Consider the following 17,438-nt stretch of genomic DNA (forward strand, 5'->3'; position numbering starts at 1 on the left):
TCACGTTTTTCTCGTGACAAGGAGCGCACTTCCTTCAAGTACTTCCCGGAGGCATCGTCGATACACTTGAGAGCTTCCTCCACCGTGGTCATGACCCGCAAAACAGAATCTGCGAGTAAAAACACGTTATTGCACGGCGAATACCAAACGTTCGCGAAGTAAAAGAGGTTCACACCTATAAATCACACGGATTTGCATGCATTAGCACTTTGTAAACTCTCCACTATCTCATGTAAAGTCCAAGCCAACATTCTTGAACAACACATATATTTATTACACCGAGCTTGAAGCAAGATAAAGGCGAATAGACGAAGTCGGCTTCGCATTATCCATTCTTACGATACTGAAAAGAAGAATAAGTTCTCGTGATGGTCAACGAGCCTACTGAAGATGCAGATTTACGTGCTTTACTGGAATCTATGGAGAAATCAGGAGATCCATCGCCTGGACTGCCACTAGCAGCAGAACATGCTGAACAATTTGTAGAATTAATGGCAAAGATTGCCCAGAATCCAGAATTGGCCAGTTCACTATCAGCCGAATCGATGCCATCAACCCTCAAAGTGAATGCATCATCAGACACTCAAAAGGAGAGACACGAAGTGACTCCTCAGCCTGGATTCGTGCTCAAGACAGTGAATAGAAAGAAGTCTGCTTCTGGGGAATGGGCTGAAGGGATAAAGGTTGTTTTCAAAAGTAGCAGTGTTTTATGTCTTCGTCAAGCAAGGCTTAGTCTTTTCATCCTTCAATTAGGTCTTTATCAACTTTGGACACTCGTCTCAGATTCCCAGTCCACCGCCTGGAAGCGATGAAGAAATCCTGAAGGCTATAGCTACTGAAGATGGAACCTACAAGGTACCAACTTCGCTAAGCACTCCTCGACGAGACAAGGATAAAGGTACGTTCATATACTGTCTCATCTATGGGTTTCACAATGCTCACTACTTCAAGATTAGCTGGACGAGAAGCTTGCGTATACGATGTTTGTGTACACACGAATGCGCTACAACTCGCATCAAGGCTGGAAGACTATCAGATCTTCCTGATGGAACTGGTCTTGCAACACGTCGAAACAAAGAGTGGAATGCTGCTCAGTCGAGGTATGGAATCTATTCTTCGTCAGTTCTGACGTTGTGCTAATTGTCGATGTAATAGACATCTCATTCCCAAAAATGAAGTCCAAAGGACCGCTCGCCAAACATATAATCTATCGAGCCAAACGACCCTCCATTGCTGAGACAGCACCTATAATCTCGAACAAACCAGATGCACCATCAAAAGCTCCAGCCAAACCGAAAAAGCTTCCTGCTCCTGAATACGAGGTTATCCCAACTCCAAAAACTGGTCGTCCGGAATATATTCAGGTCAAGATACGTCTCCCCGCTGTGGTATGTCGAGTCCTTGGCTTTTGATTGATGATCAAGTGTCTGAACATTCTTATTCTACAGGAGTCAACAAAGGAGGCGACTCTTGATGTAGAGTTGGATAAGCTCATATTGAGCGTGCCCAACCTTCATGATGCCGACATCAAACTTCCGTGGAAGGTCGATATTGATTCGTGTCGAGCTCAATTTGATAGGAGTGTACGCCATCTGAATGTATATTTGACCTGTTCCAAGTAGATAGTAAAGCGCTGTTGCTAAATATGAGGTTGGAGTGTCCCAAAGGCAATATTTTGAATATCGCAAAATATCACTTTGTATATGTCACAGAATATAACTTGTATTTTACTTGAAGCAGCAGTTTTCTGAATCTCGTATATACAAACCAAAAGAAGTAAAAGTGATAAACCATTCTACATTTGATTGGGAGCAGGAGCTCCACCAAAGTCAGCTTGGTGTTTGCTCAACCATTGGTCGAAACGCTCAGGTTTGTGACCCAATAGCATTTCTGCATCGCCAGAGTACCTCATCAATTTGCCATCTTCCATCTAAGCAAACCAATTATGTGGACAGTTCTGGTTGCATAAAGGCCTTAACATCGCAACCAAACAGTCTAAATCTCACCATCTCAAAGAGTTCTCCCCTGAGCGAAACAGCAAGAGATGAGATCTTTCCTTGCAACAATTGCTTCCATTGCTGAATTTGGACCTTGTTGTACGCAATTGGAGTATTGAAACTTTGGGACATCATATCAATCATGTTTTGAAGAGTGATGCTGTCACTTCCAGTCAAGTAGAACCCTTGGGGACTTCTGGAGGTATATCCCATTTGCTCAAGGTTTGATACATGGCGTGCGAGACACATGAGACAACATCAACTAGATCGAGATGAAACTGTGTTAGTTTATTAGACATGGCACCGTTTTTTTGCTTCAGGTTTTCGAGACAAGTGTTTCGTTTTGGCACCTTCGCAGATACACGACACATTTCATAGCCCATGTAGCCATTGGCACGGAAGATGAGGACACAGTGATTCTTGCTGCTAGTCATTGATTCGATAAAGAAGTTTGAAGTTGATGTGTGTATAATTCTGGTTTGATGTTGGTGTTGCTTTCGAGTGAAAGTAAAAAGTTGTGTGAAGGCGAGCTCTCTGAAGAATTTTCCCAGCTGCCAAAGTCATGCAGTGACAGGTGCCGACTTCAAATTGAAAGGGACTGCCTTTTCTTCACCCTGGGGTAGATGAACACCTTCAGATTTTGACTTCAAGTCCTTTTGTTGCTTAATCCACTGTCCAACCATAAGAAACCGTCGTTTGCCACTATTTTCTGACACAATCTGTCAATTAAATTTGCATTTGAATTAGGCTGATTAAAATTGTCAAAGTTGAAAGGTTCCCCGACGTCATGTTGAAATGTTCGGATGTTACGATTACATGGCGTTTTTCAAATGCTTGAGACAATATCTGCAACAGCTTGTTGACTGTTTCAAGTCAATGATCATAAAAATTCAAAGTGGTACTTGCAATTTAGGCAATACATGCCAGATTGTCAACGTTGACGTTGGCAGTCACATGAATATCGAATTGTAATGGCATTCATGTGCTCGAAAGTGTCAACAAGAACCGGAAAAACGTTAATTGAGAAGACATAACCCCAGCCATTGTATCAACTCTTATATAGTTTGTCGATCATGTTCCCGCTCACGAAGGTGACAATGTTGGTCCAGTTTTCGTGGTATGCTTGCTCTTCGTGAGACTGACGAATCTTCTCAATGCCCAGTTGGTGGTCTTGTTACTTGCACTCATCTCCTGTGTCCATGGTTTTGGGTGGTTTAAAAAGGCGCCTTCCTCTGAAGACATTGAAACTGTTACTTCTGGTACGTAATGTCCTTTCTCAGCTGGATGAATACCAAATGATTGACAGGCTTCTTTTTGTTGAATTTAGATGGCATGAATAGTGGAAGGAATCTCGTATCGGATGTCAGAGCTGAGACTACAAATATTAATACTTCCAATTCTGTCGCTACGAATGTGCCATTCAATGCAACTGAACATGCCAACTTTAGTCAAATCTGGCAGGATCTCTCTGATATTGGGCATAATGTCGTTGAATTGATTCACGGTGATGTCTTTGACCTTGTGCCAGACACGGTCGAAATCATTGATGATTCAGCTGATCTGGCCCATCAAGGCAAGCTGATCTATCAGGATCTCCAAATCTGGTGCAAAAAGCTTGAAGAACAGAAACAAAAGAATGCTGAGCAAAAAGAAAGAATGCCAACAAAACTGATTAAATTCTGATGGTCACCCGTGGCGAATAACATTCCAAATACAATCATATCTCTGGCTACTAAAAAAGCCAAACTTGCTGCAAAATATATCACGTATTCAAAGTAATGCCTGGCTTCAGCCGACCGCCTATGTTGTATTCAAGGTTTCCGTCGTTTGTCAGTCAACTTCTCGTGCGAGTTTGCTGTAATTTCTGACGGCTGTCTCCAAAGGAGACGGCATACACTTGCCATAGGCAAGCAAATGATAGCCGATGATGAATCCCTACCGAGAGAGTTTGCAGCCGTCGCATTCAAAAGTGATCTCCATGAAACTGACCAGGAGCGATACGAGCTGTCAGTGCCAATAACCCTGTTTTTAGATTAGGCTAAATAAGGTGTCGACGTCAAAGTGCTGACCGAGTTCTGTTATATGTTTCGATTCATTGGTCGGGTACAAGCGGAAGAATACTATCAGTAAAACATTTACAGACCGTCCCAAATCCGTAACCCGAAGTCTAGACTCCTAGTTGTGATCAGGCTGTTGCAGTCAAATTTGTCACATCGGCAGTCGATGCAGATGCGCATTGTGTGGCGTGAATATTTAGCCAAAGTCAACATTAATTTCCAGAAACACTGTTTACTCAGAGACAAGGCTATGTGCTATCATCGTCTAGTTTAAAGTTTGACGATCATGTTGCTGCTCATGAAGGTAACAATGTTCGGATCTGTTTCCGTCAAGTGCCTTCAGACTAACTAATCTCGCCATACAGTTAAGGGGTCTTGCTACTCGTACTTGCTTCCTCTGCTCAAAGGGCTGTACCATGGGGCTTCAGGAATGTGGGTGCAGGTCTTCAACATGCCATTGATGGTTTGAGCATCCGGTCTTCGACGTCTGCAACATACAGGCATTGACAAGTTGCTTCTTACAGATAGCAAGTATCATGATCGTGGCCGTGGCGGTATCCATTTCGTTGTGCCAGAAACCAAGGCCAACGTCGAGGTCATCAAGCCAGCGCCACTGGTTGATGTCATCAAACTACCAACTGACAATACTGCCGAATCAGTCAAGAAGAATGTGGCATCCAATGCAAATGAACATGTCAACATTAGTCGTATCTGGAACGATCTCTCTGATATCGGGAAGAATGTCTTTGAACTGATGCATGGTGATATCTTTCACACTGTGCCAAACACGGTCGAGATCTTTGATGCTTCAGTTGATCTGGCACATGGAGGAAAGATGATTTTCCAGGATCTTCAGAACTGCAACAAGCTTGATGAGCAAAACCAAAAGAATGCCACAAAGGTACATGGAAAAATAGTTTGGTTGATGCTTACACTGAAATACACCACATTATTTGGCTACGAAAGCAACCAAACTTTTTGAAAATATATCACGTATTCGATCGTTTTACTAGCTTCAACCGACCGCATATGTTTTTCTTGACCTTTTCTTCGTTTTTGCTCCAATCCTAGCAAACTTGCACCAAAAAGTTGATTCTTGATGCCTGACTCGAAAGGAGACGACGGCAGCCTGGCCATGAATAATCAAACGGTTGCAAATGGCGAATCTATGCCCAGAGAGTCTGCGGACATCACCAGCGCATTCAAAAGTGATCTCCACGAAACTGCCCAAAATGAGAAACGAGCTGCCAGTGTGAATGAGACAGCTGTAGTGGTGGAAGACGATGATCCAGCTGGTATAGTGTCTGAGAAGGTGATCCTGCCGATGAAGTCCGTTAGAATGGGTCTGCCTGTTCCTAAACCAGCACATTACGACCCAAAGACATTTGAACTGACAATGACGTTCAATGTTTTCATGGCTGCTTGTGTCTTTGTCTACTTTTCTGTTAATGTGAGTGTTGATCCTGCATCATTCATCACTTCTTAGGCTCTGATGTCGATTCTTGAACTTTATCGATCATTTAACGCTTACTTTTCACTCATTAGACCTGTGTATACCCATTGTTGAACTTGATTGGAGACGAATTTCATGCCACGCCATCGCAGCTTGGACTGATACCAACCACGTCGGGAATTGGATTTGGGTTGGCAAACATCTTTGTCAATCCACTGATCGATCTGTTCGGTCCTCGCTCTCTCATGGTCTACTTCACAGTAGTCTACGGTGTCTTGACCATCCTGATTTCATTGTGTCAGAACATTTTGACAATGCAGATTCTCTTGTGAGTTCCTTGTGTTGTCAGCGAACAAACTGCGTACTAGCTCGAAAACACTTAGTTTAAGTGTCATGTTCCTGTCATGAATGTCATTAATTAGGTGAAGTGTCATTCAATCTCACACCCTCTTTTGTAGTTTCGTATGGGGATTCTTATCCGTACCACAGAGCATGTCCTTCCCCGTAATTTCCGCCATCGCCAAACCAGAAAAGATGGGACAAGCTCTCGGGTATCTCTCTGGATCGTATTTAATAGGGGGTTTGGGTGGTCGAGTCATATCAGGTGCTATAGCTCAATACTTAGGATGGCGAGCAGTCTTTTGTATCTTTGGAGGTGTCATGCTTGGGTTAGATCTAGTACTGTTTGTCTTTTTGCCAGACATACCGTCGAGAACGCAAGAGTCGTATGGCAATCTGCTCAAGAGTATGTGTGTCATGTTTGTCAAGCATAAGGAAGTTGTTGTGGTACGTATTTGAATTTTAATTATCCTTAATGGTGTTAAGATTAAAGAAAGCTGAACGTAGGGCTTGGTCTCGTTCTTCTGCGTCAACTTCTTCAACTATGGCTTCCTCACAGTCTTGACATTCCTACTTGGAGACCGATACTCTTTCAACGCTGCACAAATTGGGTTGGTAGCGCTAGTAGGGATGGCCGGTGCATTATTAGGAGTTCCACTTGGACGATTTGCTGATACCCTTGGCGTTTATACCACCATCATTATAGGTAAATATTTTGTTTGCTCATCGTCGTAGCATTATACACCCTGAACTAACGACATTAACACTTTGATACCAAGCCTACATGTTGTGCACAACATCACTTCTCCTGGCCATGTTTGCCGGAGAGATCCATGTGTCCGTCATTTTTGTCTCAATGTTCTTCCTAGACGTTGGATCTCAGGTATGCTACGTATCGACCGGAGAATCAGCGAAAGACGAAATCGTTTCTAAATCTGTCTTTCTCTACTAGCTGATTTTCCTGCCTACTCAATCATCAGCATTCAACAAGGCACCTAATTCAACAGCAAGAATCACATCCGTTCTACTAATAGGTGGGTTTGCTGGATTCAGTGCCGGTAGTGCGGCCTGCTCTGCAGTCTATAGCGTTAGTGGTTGGAAGGCATCCATGGCGTTGTGTCTGGCAGTCTGTCTCGCCGGGTTTGCCATATGTTTGGTATTAGGCTTTCCCCCAAAGAAAAAGCCAGAGAAAAGAACTGTATTGGCTGATTTGGATTCAAAGCCTGTAGCATAATTGTATTATAGTCGCTGTTGCTATAGTTTGTGATAGAATAATATAGATGCTGCTTCTAATAAATTTTGAAATATCGCCAAACAATCCAGCAACGATCGTTCTTATGAACTCTTTTTGTTTGATACATACGGTTTTACATACACAAGCAAGCACACACAAGGAAAGTTTCAAGCAGGAAATCAAGCGTCACGAACAGTCACACTCCAGTTTGATTTTATCAATCTAGTTAAGATGCACAAGTTTAAAAATCACTTCTATCTTTAGATGACTAGAAAAACTTACCGATCAATCAAGATATTGCCAAAAGCTGTAGCAGGAGTCAAGAAACCCGCAGGAACAGGTTTAAAGGCACCGTCCGGCAACTTGTTCATTTTCTCACGATCAAGGACACTCAATGCTGATTCAGCCAGCATCTTCGCAGTTTCACCTAAAGCGAAATCGGGTGAGCAAAAAATGTCAAGGCGGGATGTTGCAATAAAGTGCCTTCTGTTGGCTCACCATAACCAGGATCTTTGTAGAACTTGATTTCTGCTATAGCTTGAAGAGGCTTTTCCTCAGTCTAATCAAAACGAACTACGTCAATGCCTGAAATCAATGGTGTCGAATCTCGCCAGGTTCACTTACAGAAGCAGTTTCAGAGACTCCAGTAAAGACCATATGGATTGAACCATTTTCAATTTGCTTTCGAGTAGGACTAGGGAAGTTAAGGATGAATACGATTGCAAAAGTGGGGAATCCAGATATTGATACTTCTTCACAATGACGATGCGACTCTTACCCAGTTCCTGGAGGAATCATATATGCCAAGAACCATCGTACCACGGGAATCAAAACGGAGATAATTGCCACACCCACTAGAACAAAGAAGAACATACGTAGTTTAGCAATTGACAAAAGGTTGAAACTCTAGTTGTATAAACAACTCTTACTCGAAACGTTGATTGCAATTGCAGAGAAGATACTTTTGCGTCCCATAGCTTCAGAGTATTTGAACTTGCTTCCATATTGGTTGCCAAAAAGACCATTTGCTGTGAGACGATTGCAGTTAAATTTGGTAGTGATGTCTCAGGACACAATCCTCAAAGACTCACATCGCATGACGACTTGAGTGTTGACAGCTTCCATAAGCCTAAGTGTTCGGCGAAGGCGTTTCAGATCTTGCAAGAGACAAACATAATCAGTGCTACACATACCACAGACATCGCCACATTTTGATGATTGGATCGTATTTCAATATGGTTGGACCAGGTGCGGCTGTAAAATGAAGGTAATGAGCGATATAAGCTAGTGGTACTATTATCCTCTAACAATCTACCTTTTGGATCAGCAGGAATGTACTCTAGTGTTACGAATAAGGTACGTCAGCAGATGCACGAATGTGCGATTTTTCTTGTGCATACCTTTTGGGGTCAGCGCATACGGACCTGCTGCGGATCCCATTTCACCACTATTAATGATATTGATCATAGACGCAAGAGTACCGCCCGAGATACCACCAGACATCTTAACAACTGAAGCAGCAACTTGTGCCGTTTTCTTTCCATGCTTGACCTTGAAATGCTGAGCAACCAAGAAAGAGCCCAGATCTGCAGGTACACTATCGAATCCACTCATAGGCACCAATATAGTTCCCTCAGCTTTGGCCTTCTCGCCATACAAGTCAATAGCCTTCTTGACAAACGGCGATTCGCCAGTCGAGTCGATATAGTGTGTTTGGTTGTTTACACATGATTCGACGAGTTTCATTCCGTACTTCATGAATGGTCCGACGGTTGTCAAGACTACACGAGTTTGAGCTACAAATGCATCGAGTGATGCCTTGTCATCCGAGTCGGCGACAAAGACCTGGAATTTGGAGAATTTGCGAATTGATTCGACCATTTGTTTGATTTCTTCCAGTTTCTTGGCTGAACGGCCAGCTATTCCCCATCGTAAATCGGCAGGTCCAGATCTTGCCAAGTCTAGGAGAGACATGCACGAGCGTTAGCTGGTATTCAGATTGCTTGATGAGCTCTGAAGCTGTCAATCTTTTGAAATTCTTGTAATTTGCATTGGCGATAAGATAAGCTTAAGCTCTCAAAAGTTGGAATTGCATACATTCAGCAACGAGCTGTCCAGTGAAACCTAAGAAAAAAGGACGAGTGAGAGCGATTATCTTGACCAAGTAGCACATCTCAAGAATACCAGTAGCTCCCCTAATGAGTATGAAGACATGTCAGCGATCTAAGCTCGAATTTGGCCGACAAACGTGTTCCAAACATCGCAACCTGAGTACGTAACGAGACTTACCAGACGATTATGTCATATGGCCTTCCAGCTCTGCGCGTCAAAGCTTGTTCCATCTTTCAATTGTGTTGAAGGTGCTCTACGAGATCCTCTTCGGATTTTGTTGATGCCGACATAGGAAATGGTGCTGGCTTATGGAGTTTTTCATGGATGAAAAGATGTGTAAGGAACACTTTACGCGTCCCAAGTGCTCGTACTGGTGGAACTTCCCGAAACTGGTCTCGTTCTAACCACCTACTCGCGAAATACAACTGAGTTCTGTGAAGGGAACACATAGAAGTCGCTAACATAGCAGTCAGATATTCGGCCTACGCATTATGGACATATATCGATAATATCGATCCACATTGGAGCCTCTTACAAGCTGGTATCGCGATATTTACCCCACACCAACACTCCAACAATCCGAAAAACACTGGATTTGCGCTTGGGGAACAAGAGAGAGCAGGAGAGACGAGATATCAGTTTGTAAAGCAGTCTAGCCTGCAGGAGAAGCCATGGCAACCCTACTACACCATATTGGTGAAGCAGGTAACGTTTGAAGACCAAAAAGTACATTAAGACTTGAATATTGGTAGTTGATTCAATTGACGATCCAGATCCACTAGTCGATTCAATTTTCCATAGCTGTAACTGGTCGTTCAACGCCGGTATGAAGCGCTTCTTCGTAGGTTTAGTACTGATTCAGGATGTTGAGGAAATTTAGTCACAAACTTACAAAAGCCAATTCCGAAAAGATTATAATCTAACAGCAGCCGCAGCAGGTTTCGTCACCCCACGACGTTCACCACCAGCTACATCCTTAATGACTTGCGTCACGAGCATGTCCTCAATCAATTGCACCCAGCATGAAGCACCAACAAGCATAGCTTCCTCATTAATGTCAAAGAGAGGACTATGATGTGGCCTCATTTTACCGTCGTTGATTTTGCCTCCCACGTTGAAGAAGCAGCCGGGACGTAATTCCAGGAATCGTGAAAAGTCTAGTGACAATTCGATGAGTGACTTCAGAGTCTTTCAAAGGATAAGCTTTATCGTCTACCTTCCGATCCCGTTGCTTTGAATGCAGGGCCCAAGTGAGGCGTTATCTTTGAGACGATAGATCGAACAAGCTCTGTTGGACCCTTGTCGTTGGTTAAAGCAGGAAAGATATCCACATCTTGAGAATTTTGGAGTTTAAGAATCTGTTGTGATATAATATGGCAACTTAAACCGGTTTCTTACATCGAATGTCAATCTCAACACCAAAAGTGGCCGCGACACCCTTGCAGATTTCTGTTAACCGATTTCGAAGCAATACCTTCACTTCAGGCTCAAAGAATCTGACTGTTCCCTCCATACTTGCGGTGGAAGCTATAGCATTTGCTACAGATCCAGCTTCAATCTGTACAAAAACAAAGGCATTCAACAGTGTCAACAAAAATACGATCAAAACTCAACAACAGAAACCTCGATGACGGCCACATCTTTGCGTACCTTGCCGACTGAAAGCACTGAACCTTTCTGAGGATCAACATTTCGAGACACAACCGTTTGTAGCGCCGTAATCAAATGGCTGGCAATCACTATCGCGTCCTTCGTCTGATGCGGGGCAGATCCATGACCACCCACGCCATTGACGGTAATGTAAAAGAAATCCTATTTGTAAAGGTTGATTGTGTCGGTTGACTTCGGGCTAAAAATATGAACTAGCAGTTGTTGAATAGTACAGAACACTTACGCCTCCAGCCATCGTTGTTCCTACATTAGCAAAGACCATACCAACAGGTGCAAAGCTTGAGATATGGATTCCATAGAACGCATCAATGTCGAAACCACCCACGTCCAGGAGACCATCTTCAATCATTCTCTTTGCACCACCACCATTCTCTTCAGCCTGTTTTTTCGAGAACCGGATTTAGCTTAATGCTTCAAACCCAAAATGAAACGTTGATCGGAATGGTATCGAAAATGCGACTCACGGGCTGGAAAATGAACTTGATGGATCCATGCATCTTTGAGTTCCACTTTTCCGACGCAACTCTCGCAGCAGCCAGCAGCATCGCGATGTGCGTATCGTGACCACATGCATGCATCGCACCCTTGCGAGTGCTAGCATAGACCTTGCCAGTCGGATCCTCGGTTAGTGGCAATGCATCGATATCAGCTCGTAAACCGATACATGGGCGTTCAGTCTTGCCACGTAAAATCCCAACTACTCCAGTCGGCCCACCGATATTGTTGATAACTTGCATGCCTTTCATAGATTTCTGTAAGAAAAGTGCGCAATAGAGTGAGCTGATGTCGTAGTGGAGACGATCAAGCAAAACAAGTTGAAGATCTGAGATTGGTGTTTTGATGTTGCCGATTGCATTACCAGTTCCTTTGTGATGTAAGCTGCGGTGTCGAATTCTGAATATAATGATGGTTAGAATACAATATTCAGCAAACAATTCGCGAAACGTACCGTTGAAGGCCGTCTCCGCATTTATGTGACAATGTCTACGGATTTTCACCATATATTCATAGAGTTCCGTGATCTCAGGTCTGGGCTTGTAGTCTCGAGACATGATAGAGGTTAGATCAGAGGGGATCGCTCTATTCGCTATAAGCTGTGGGTTGTAAATCGTTATCGTGGCTCTAGCGAGTAACACAAAGTCATTGCATCACAAACTCGTCCAAATGGAGTAAGAAGTACCAAATCAAGAAGTTCGGATGTATGTACGTGCCATTACGCGACCTGCTCAACGTTAGGCATGATTGGACTCTGTGGTCGAATCGAAACTTCTCCGTTTGGCCAAACAGGTTGCGGTTCTGCTTCAGCGTTTCATCAATAGAGCTCCACTTTCAAGATTATGCAAAAAATCTATTGACATGATTACTTCAACATCCCTACATCTCGAATACACGTGTGTAAATACAATAGCCTCTACTCTTTAGAAATCAGCACCATAAGAGCCAACCCTCCAAGCAGCACATACTTGACTTCTGGATAGTCATTCATGAGAATAGTGATTATTCCCACATATGGAAGGAATCTAAGAGTTCGAGATCTGAGTAAGCACAAGTTCATAGAGCTCTTGATCACGCAAGACAGCTTACCCCTTGACTCTTCCCACAACATCATCTTGGTGAATCCACATCTGTCCTTGATTATACAGTACCCTATCGTCTCCTGGATTGTTGTCTCCTTTGGTGAGTATGTATTGTTTGCCATCCTTGACGCTAAACAAGAAATCCAAGCGAGTCAAGATATACCAACGACGTTCAAACAGCATGACGATTCAGCAATAACAGACAGCACAATAAACGATACAAACAGCACATACTCGGCATGAACTTTGAGCACGCGATGCACTATAGGTACATCACGGCCCTTGATTTTGAAGACAGTGATCTCGCCAATCTGAATTGGCTGACTTGGCATGTACAGAAAGAGTAAATCTCCACGATGGAAGGCTGGTTCCATACTTCCACTAAAGGTTACATAGATTATCAGTTCCAAAATCGACAAAGTCTACATCACTTGAAATGTCGAAGGTTAAGTACCTCAACACGACGACAATAGGACTCTCGCTGTTTGTGATCAGAGACAACCCCTTCCAAATTGCCATTGCCGATGCGACAATCATGAAAAAGTTTAGAGCCTGCAGTGCCAGCTACGTGATAAAACAAAAATGTCAGGTCCGAGTTGAGATGCTTGTTTACAATTGTAGCAAAGGCAGGGAGAGATCGATACCTGTCGCTTATTCATTTGTAATAATGGCTTTACATACTCCATGATTGCAGTCGCTGATCTCGCCTCTTCTCTAATTGACACTTCTTAGTTGGAAGTGAGTGTTCGAAACGAGCTCCATCTTTTCAGAAAAGAACTACAATAGCAAACCTATGATCTAAAACAAGCTTAAACAATCAGAAAAATGCCAACACCAAAGCAGCAAGGAAACGTAATATTCGATTCAGCTTCAGAACTGAATTTCGCTACACATTTGCTACACACTCTTGGAGCTAGACCCGTGAAATATAATTCAACATATCAACCTGAACTGGATGCTCCATTAGCTCCATTACCTCAATCAAGCAGACCATTTCCATTACGTGTAAATATTCATAGACGCTCTTGTTTTGCCTCTTTTTACTATTGTCTCGCATTCAAACTGTCAACATCACGACCAAACATCTTAACCTTGTTTCCCAACATAGAAATTCGCCAAACCAGCATCATCAACAGACATCACACTCCAAATCAAGGCCTTAAAAGCCAATATAAATCACACCATAACCGTATCTCGAATAGCAACTATATCAGCAGTGAAAGCCTCCATCGCTAAACTCGGTGACGTGCCTATCTCCTCGCAACGACTTATATGGAAGGGCAAAGCACTCACTGACTCGAAAACATTGCTGGATTATGGTATCGAGTCGGGGGAAACTATACACTTGTTGAAGAAGGTCGGGGTTGCGGACGATGATCCTGCTGCTGCTGCGACAACAGAAAATGTACCAGCAGTTACGGATTCAGGTATAGCAAAAGTGGGGATGGACAAGTCCTTTTGGGCTGGTGTGGCTACGTACTTGCAGAGTCGGTTGGGAGCAGAGTCGCCGATAGTGTATAGTGAGTTTGTAAAGGCTTATGAAGGATTGATCTCAAATAAGGAGGACAAGGATGCGCTGAAGACGGCTTCAACTGTATAATGTAAGGAATGTAGAACAGGATCTCAAATACACACAATGACAGGACAGCTGAACCCTAGCACTCAAATACACTGCAACCGCAGTCACTTTTTCCAAAGATTTGAATATTCTTTATATGAGGAGCAACAGGAAACCAAACTTATGAACATGGATATATATTTCTTGTCTAGTGATTGCCGTTAGCAATCTCTTTTCTTGCATCGATAACCAGTTCAGCCAGGCGCTTGAGTGCCTCATCGATCTCTGCAGCAGTAGCAGTAGAGTACGATGCACGTACAAAAGGTGTGGCCCTCATGTTTGGCATAAACTCATATCCAGGCACAAAAAGCACCTTCTTTTCAACAGCCTTTTGCTTGATCAATTCAGTGGAATCGTCAACGCCCAATAATTTCAACCAGACAAACATTCCTGTGCGAGAAACGATGAAATCGTCAAAATCACGATGGGGTGCAAAAAACCAAGGTCAAACAACCTGCAGATGGAGTAGACCATTCAGCGATTCCAGTCAATCGAGCTTCTGCACTCTTCAAGAAAGCATCTCGCTTTTCTTGATAGAAGTTTGCAACCTAACGGTCAGTATTGTTCAACAAGTTGCTTCAATGAAAAACAAGAAGATCCAGGTTCTCATAATGAAAGTCTGTCACTTTTCATATGTATCTTGGACAGGTCATATCTGCATCATCAACGTTAATTACCTCATCAGCATGTTCCAAGAACCCAGTTATTCCCCATTTAGCAAGAACTCCATATACCATAGCTTGACTTATACCGGAGGGGTGAAGGCTGGTAGCTGCATGAAACGTCAGCGACAGGTGCTCACAAAAACACTGAATAGTGCAGTTTCTATACCTTGGCCATGCAAAACAATGCGATCAACCAATGGTTTTGGGCCCGAAACCCAACCAATACGAATACCGGCCGACAATACCTTGGAGAAGGAGTCGAAACGAAGGACCCTTTGATCGACATCCATTGAGAAGTATGATGGAACTCGGGCAGATCCGAATTGCAGGTAATAGTCTGATTATCCACGAACAATGTTGGTGAGGTGGCGCAAGACCTTAACAGAAAAAAAAACAGAAACTTTACATGGATCGTCTTCCAAGATGAGCAAATCATATTTCTGAGCGATTTCGTAGACTTGCGCCTTTCGTTCAAGAGATGTACTTGTGCCAGTTGGGTTTCCTAAACCAAAGGGTCAGTAACCAGACCATGCTATGAAAATTGTATCACCAACCTCCAGTTGGGACAGTATAAAGGACCTAATACAACAGCGCTTTAGCAACATCACTGGAAGAGTATACGCTTAAGTGTAACAGACCTTTGGACGTGTTTGTGCATCCTTCCAATTCGCCAAGATTTCTTCCAACTTTTCAGGAACCAGCCCTGAGACGCACGGGCATGAGAATTTAGGATCTAGCTTATGACGCTTGATGGACAACTAGCTTCAGAATATTACCTTCAGAATCAGTATCGACCTCTGCCAAAATTGAAATGTATGATTAGTTCAGACCTGTTTGTAAATAGACGATTCCTGTTATTTCTTTACCACAACATACCAGCCAATTTGCAGCCTAGTGGCCTTAAGAAAGCCAGTATGCCAACATATGCTGGAGACTCGATTAACAAAACCGATTCTTCTGTTGGCTCAATCAACATTTCCAAAGCTCGCGTAATCACATCTTGTGAACCATTTCCAAGACAGATCTCGAACGATTCTTCTGGAGGTCGATGTTCTTCAATTTGAAGTTTTCGAATCCACTCAACCAGTTCTGGAAGACCGTTCTAAGTAACATAATTTGTGAGTTATCCTGGTGACTGCAGTTGCGAGAGTGTGACAAATGTACGGTTGGAGAGTATTGTAGAGCTTTTTTAGTGAATTCTTCAGAGATGCTGACGATTTCACCGTTCCTGAGTTTGAATTCCATTGACACGTATGGAAACGTGTTTGGATGCGGATTACCACCGCCAAGAGATATCTACCCAAAGAACGTGTAAGATTCCGAGCGTGCAATGTGCTCAGGGAAGGGATGTGCAATGTGCTTCTGAGCTTCTGTTGAGCGTGCAATTGATGTGTGCAATTCGAATAATCGTAGGTACCATTCCAGGAACAGAAAGAAACTTTTGTAGAGCCCGAATAGCACTACACGAAGTTAAAGGTCGTGTTGGTTGATAATATGAGATGTTTTGTTGGACATTGTCCGATGTTAAACATTAGCTGAGTGATGAACGATAGACAGACGCACAAACAGTTGGAAGAAATGCTCAATTCTCATTCATACCTTGGCTGCCGAGCAGCGCTCCTCTTTGTAATGAATCTGTCATAATCCATTGTGTTGGTCACGTCGTTTCTATTTCCGTGGACAACTAGTTCAAGTCGAGACTGACGGCGAACAGCTTGATCAAGCAGGTTCAAGATTCAAGATTCGTACAGAGCTTGCCAAATATGTGGAGATGGACGTGAAATAGGCCTCGGTTCACTACACAGCTACGAATACAGTATTAAGAACAGGATTAAGAAAACACACCGGTATAAGAAGCAGTCACCTCACGAATTGTAGTCTCATTTTCAAGAAAGCGGTCTGTCAGACTATTCCAAATCGCATTTAGAATGGTATCGACGTGCACCTGGACCAAGAACGACCACGTTGGACCTCGCCAACTATAGCATCAACGAAACAAAACACCCAATATCGAATAGAGTTAAGGGAGACGTGACGAATGCTTGGAATATACACATAATGGCATCAAAGACCAATGCCGAATGACCCAAGCTTCCCTCAATCGCAGCTGGAGGCCGCGGAAAAAAACTCCGATTGATCTCGACGCAAGCCGTGGTATTTTCTTTACTTTGAGTGAGAGATAAGACCTTGGACGCTTCAACCGTCCGTGAAGATTTCTGAAGTTATTCTTCTAGCTCTCCATCAGCTGAAGTTGTCTGCCATCTCGCACCTCGATGACCAAACTGTAAAAACTCGCACCTGTACGTGAGAGAACTCAAGAAGAGAGACTGCACGTTTTCTAACGATATTAGTGCTATTATCCAATCCCTTATCTCTGAATCATGTTTTCCTGTTGCACTTCCAGTGAGTGACTGACACACATAACACATCGCAAACCACGCAATGCTCACCTTGTTATTTGGAACAGCACCCGAGCCACGACAACTACGACGCAAGCTTCCAAGGCCGCAGACTGCGATGCAGCTGGTGTCCAATTCTCCCTTTCAACCAACGACAAACAACACATCTGCGACATCATCAAGTGATTTAGACGTCGAAGACGTGGACGAAGTTGATACAAGCATGACCATCTCGAAGCCACAAGAGGGTACTGACGGCTTTACGATTTCTTCTGTGAAACCCTCTGTGAATTCGTCACAGCCACTGCCTCCATCC

At 43.4% G+C, this 17,438-nt stretch overlaps 6 protein-coding genes across 6 annotated transcripts; 2 read left to right on the forward strand and 4 right to left on the reverse strand.

Annotated features, from left to right (window-relative positions):
- Window positions 1-368: 368 nt before the first annotated feature.
- On the forward strand, window positions 369-1,622 carry SmJEL517_g01039 (uncharacterized protein; the record flags this gene model as incomplete). The annotated part of the gene is made up of 5 exons (XM_031166967.1): window positions 369-683; window positions 754-898; window positions 957-1,100; window positions 1,156-1,388; window positions 1,449-1,622. 5 exons carry the CDS (start codon window positions 369-371, stop codon window positions 1,620-1,622), a joined length of 1,011 nt encoding a protein of 336 aa, XP_031027218.1.
- A 5,637-nt stretch (window positions 1,623-7,259) lies between these two features.
- Window positions 7,260-9,422, reverse strand: SmJEL517_g01040 (uncharacterized protein; the record flags this gene model as incomplete). The annotated part of the gene is made up of 13 exons (XM_031166968.1): window positions 7,260-7,302; window positions 7,363-7,507; window positions 7,579-7,639; window positions 7,705-7,774; window positions 7,859-7,934; window positions 8,010-8,108; window positions 8,172-8,209; window positions 8,274-8,334; window positions 8,396-8,419; window positions 8,481-9,041; window positions 9,178-9,204; window positions 9,265-9,275; window positions 9,370-9,422. The coding sequence occupies 13 exons, from the start codon at window positions 9,420-9,422 to the stop codon at window positions 7,260-7,262; spliced, it is 1,269 nt and encodes a 422-aa protein (XP_031027063.1).
- A 682-nt stretch (window positions 9,423-10,104) lies between these two features.
- Window positions 10,105-11,915, reverse strand: SmJEL517_g01041 (uncharacterized protein; the record flags this gene model as incomplete). The annotated part of the gene is made up of 8 exons (XM_031166969.1): window positions 10,105-10,349; window positions 10,409-10,525; window positions 10,591-10,750; window positions 10,843-11,004; window positions 11,087-11,242; window positions 11,328-11,615; window positions 11,723-11,757; window positions 11,813-11,915. The coding sequence occupies 8 exons, from the start codon at window positions 11,913-11,915 to the stop codon at window positions 10,105-10,107; spliced, it is 1,266 nt and encodes a 421-aa protein (XP_031027064.1).
- Window positions 11,916-12,274: 359 nt separating this feature from the next.
- On the reverse strand, window positions 12,275-13,126 carry SmJEL517_g01042 (uncharacterized protein; the record flags this gene model as incomplete). The annotated part of the gene is made up of 5 exons (XM_031166970.1): window positions 12,275-12,383; window positions 12,448-12,570; window positions 12,675-12,821; window positions 12,895-13,004; window positions 13,085-13,126. The coding sequence occupies 5 exons, from the start codon at window positions 13,124-13,126 to the stop codon at window positions 12,275-12,277; spliced, it is 531 nt and encodes a 176-aa protein (XP_031027065.1).
- A 139-nt stretch (window positions 13,127-13,265) lies between these two features.
- On the forward strand, window positions 13,266-14,040 carry SmJEL517_g01043 (uncharacterized protein; the record flags this gene model as incomplete). Its single annotated transcript, XM_031166971.1, has 2 exons — window positions 13,266-13,445; window positions 13,549-14,040. 2 exons carry the CDS (start codon window positions 13,266-13,268, stop codon window positions 14,038-14,040), a joined length of 672 nt encoding a protein of 223 aa, XP_031027066.1.
- Window positions 14,041-14,206: 166 nt separating this feature from the next.
- On the reverse strand, window positions 14,207-16,372 carry SmJEL517_g01044 (uncharacterized protein; the record flags this gene model as incomplete). The annotated part of the gene is made up of 12 exons (XM_031166972.1): window positions 14,207-14,448; window positions 14,513-14,606; window positions 14,736-14,830; window positions 14,890-15,060; window positions 15,130-15,225; window positions 15,278-15,302; window positions 15,362-15,426; window positions 15,500-15,520; window positions 15,600-15,825; window positions 15,888-16,019; window positions 16,141-16,183; window positions 16,323-16,372. 12 exons carry the CDS (start codon window positions 16,370-16,372, stop codon window positions 14,207-14,209), a joined length of 1,260 nt encoding a protein of 419 aa, XP_031027067.1.
- Window positions 16,373-17,438: the final 1,066 nt, after the last annotated feature.

This window comes from Synchytrium microbalum, assembly GCF_006535985.1.
Source record: "Synchytrium microbalum strain JEL517 chromosome Unknown SmJEL517_scf0003, whole genome shotgun sequence".
Lineage (NCBI taxonomy): Eukaryota > Fungi > Chytridiomycota > Chytridiomycetes > Synchytriales > Synchytriaceae > Synchytrium > Synchytrium microbalum.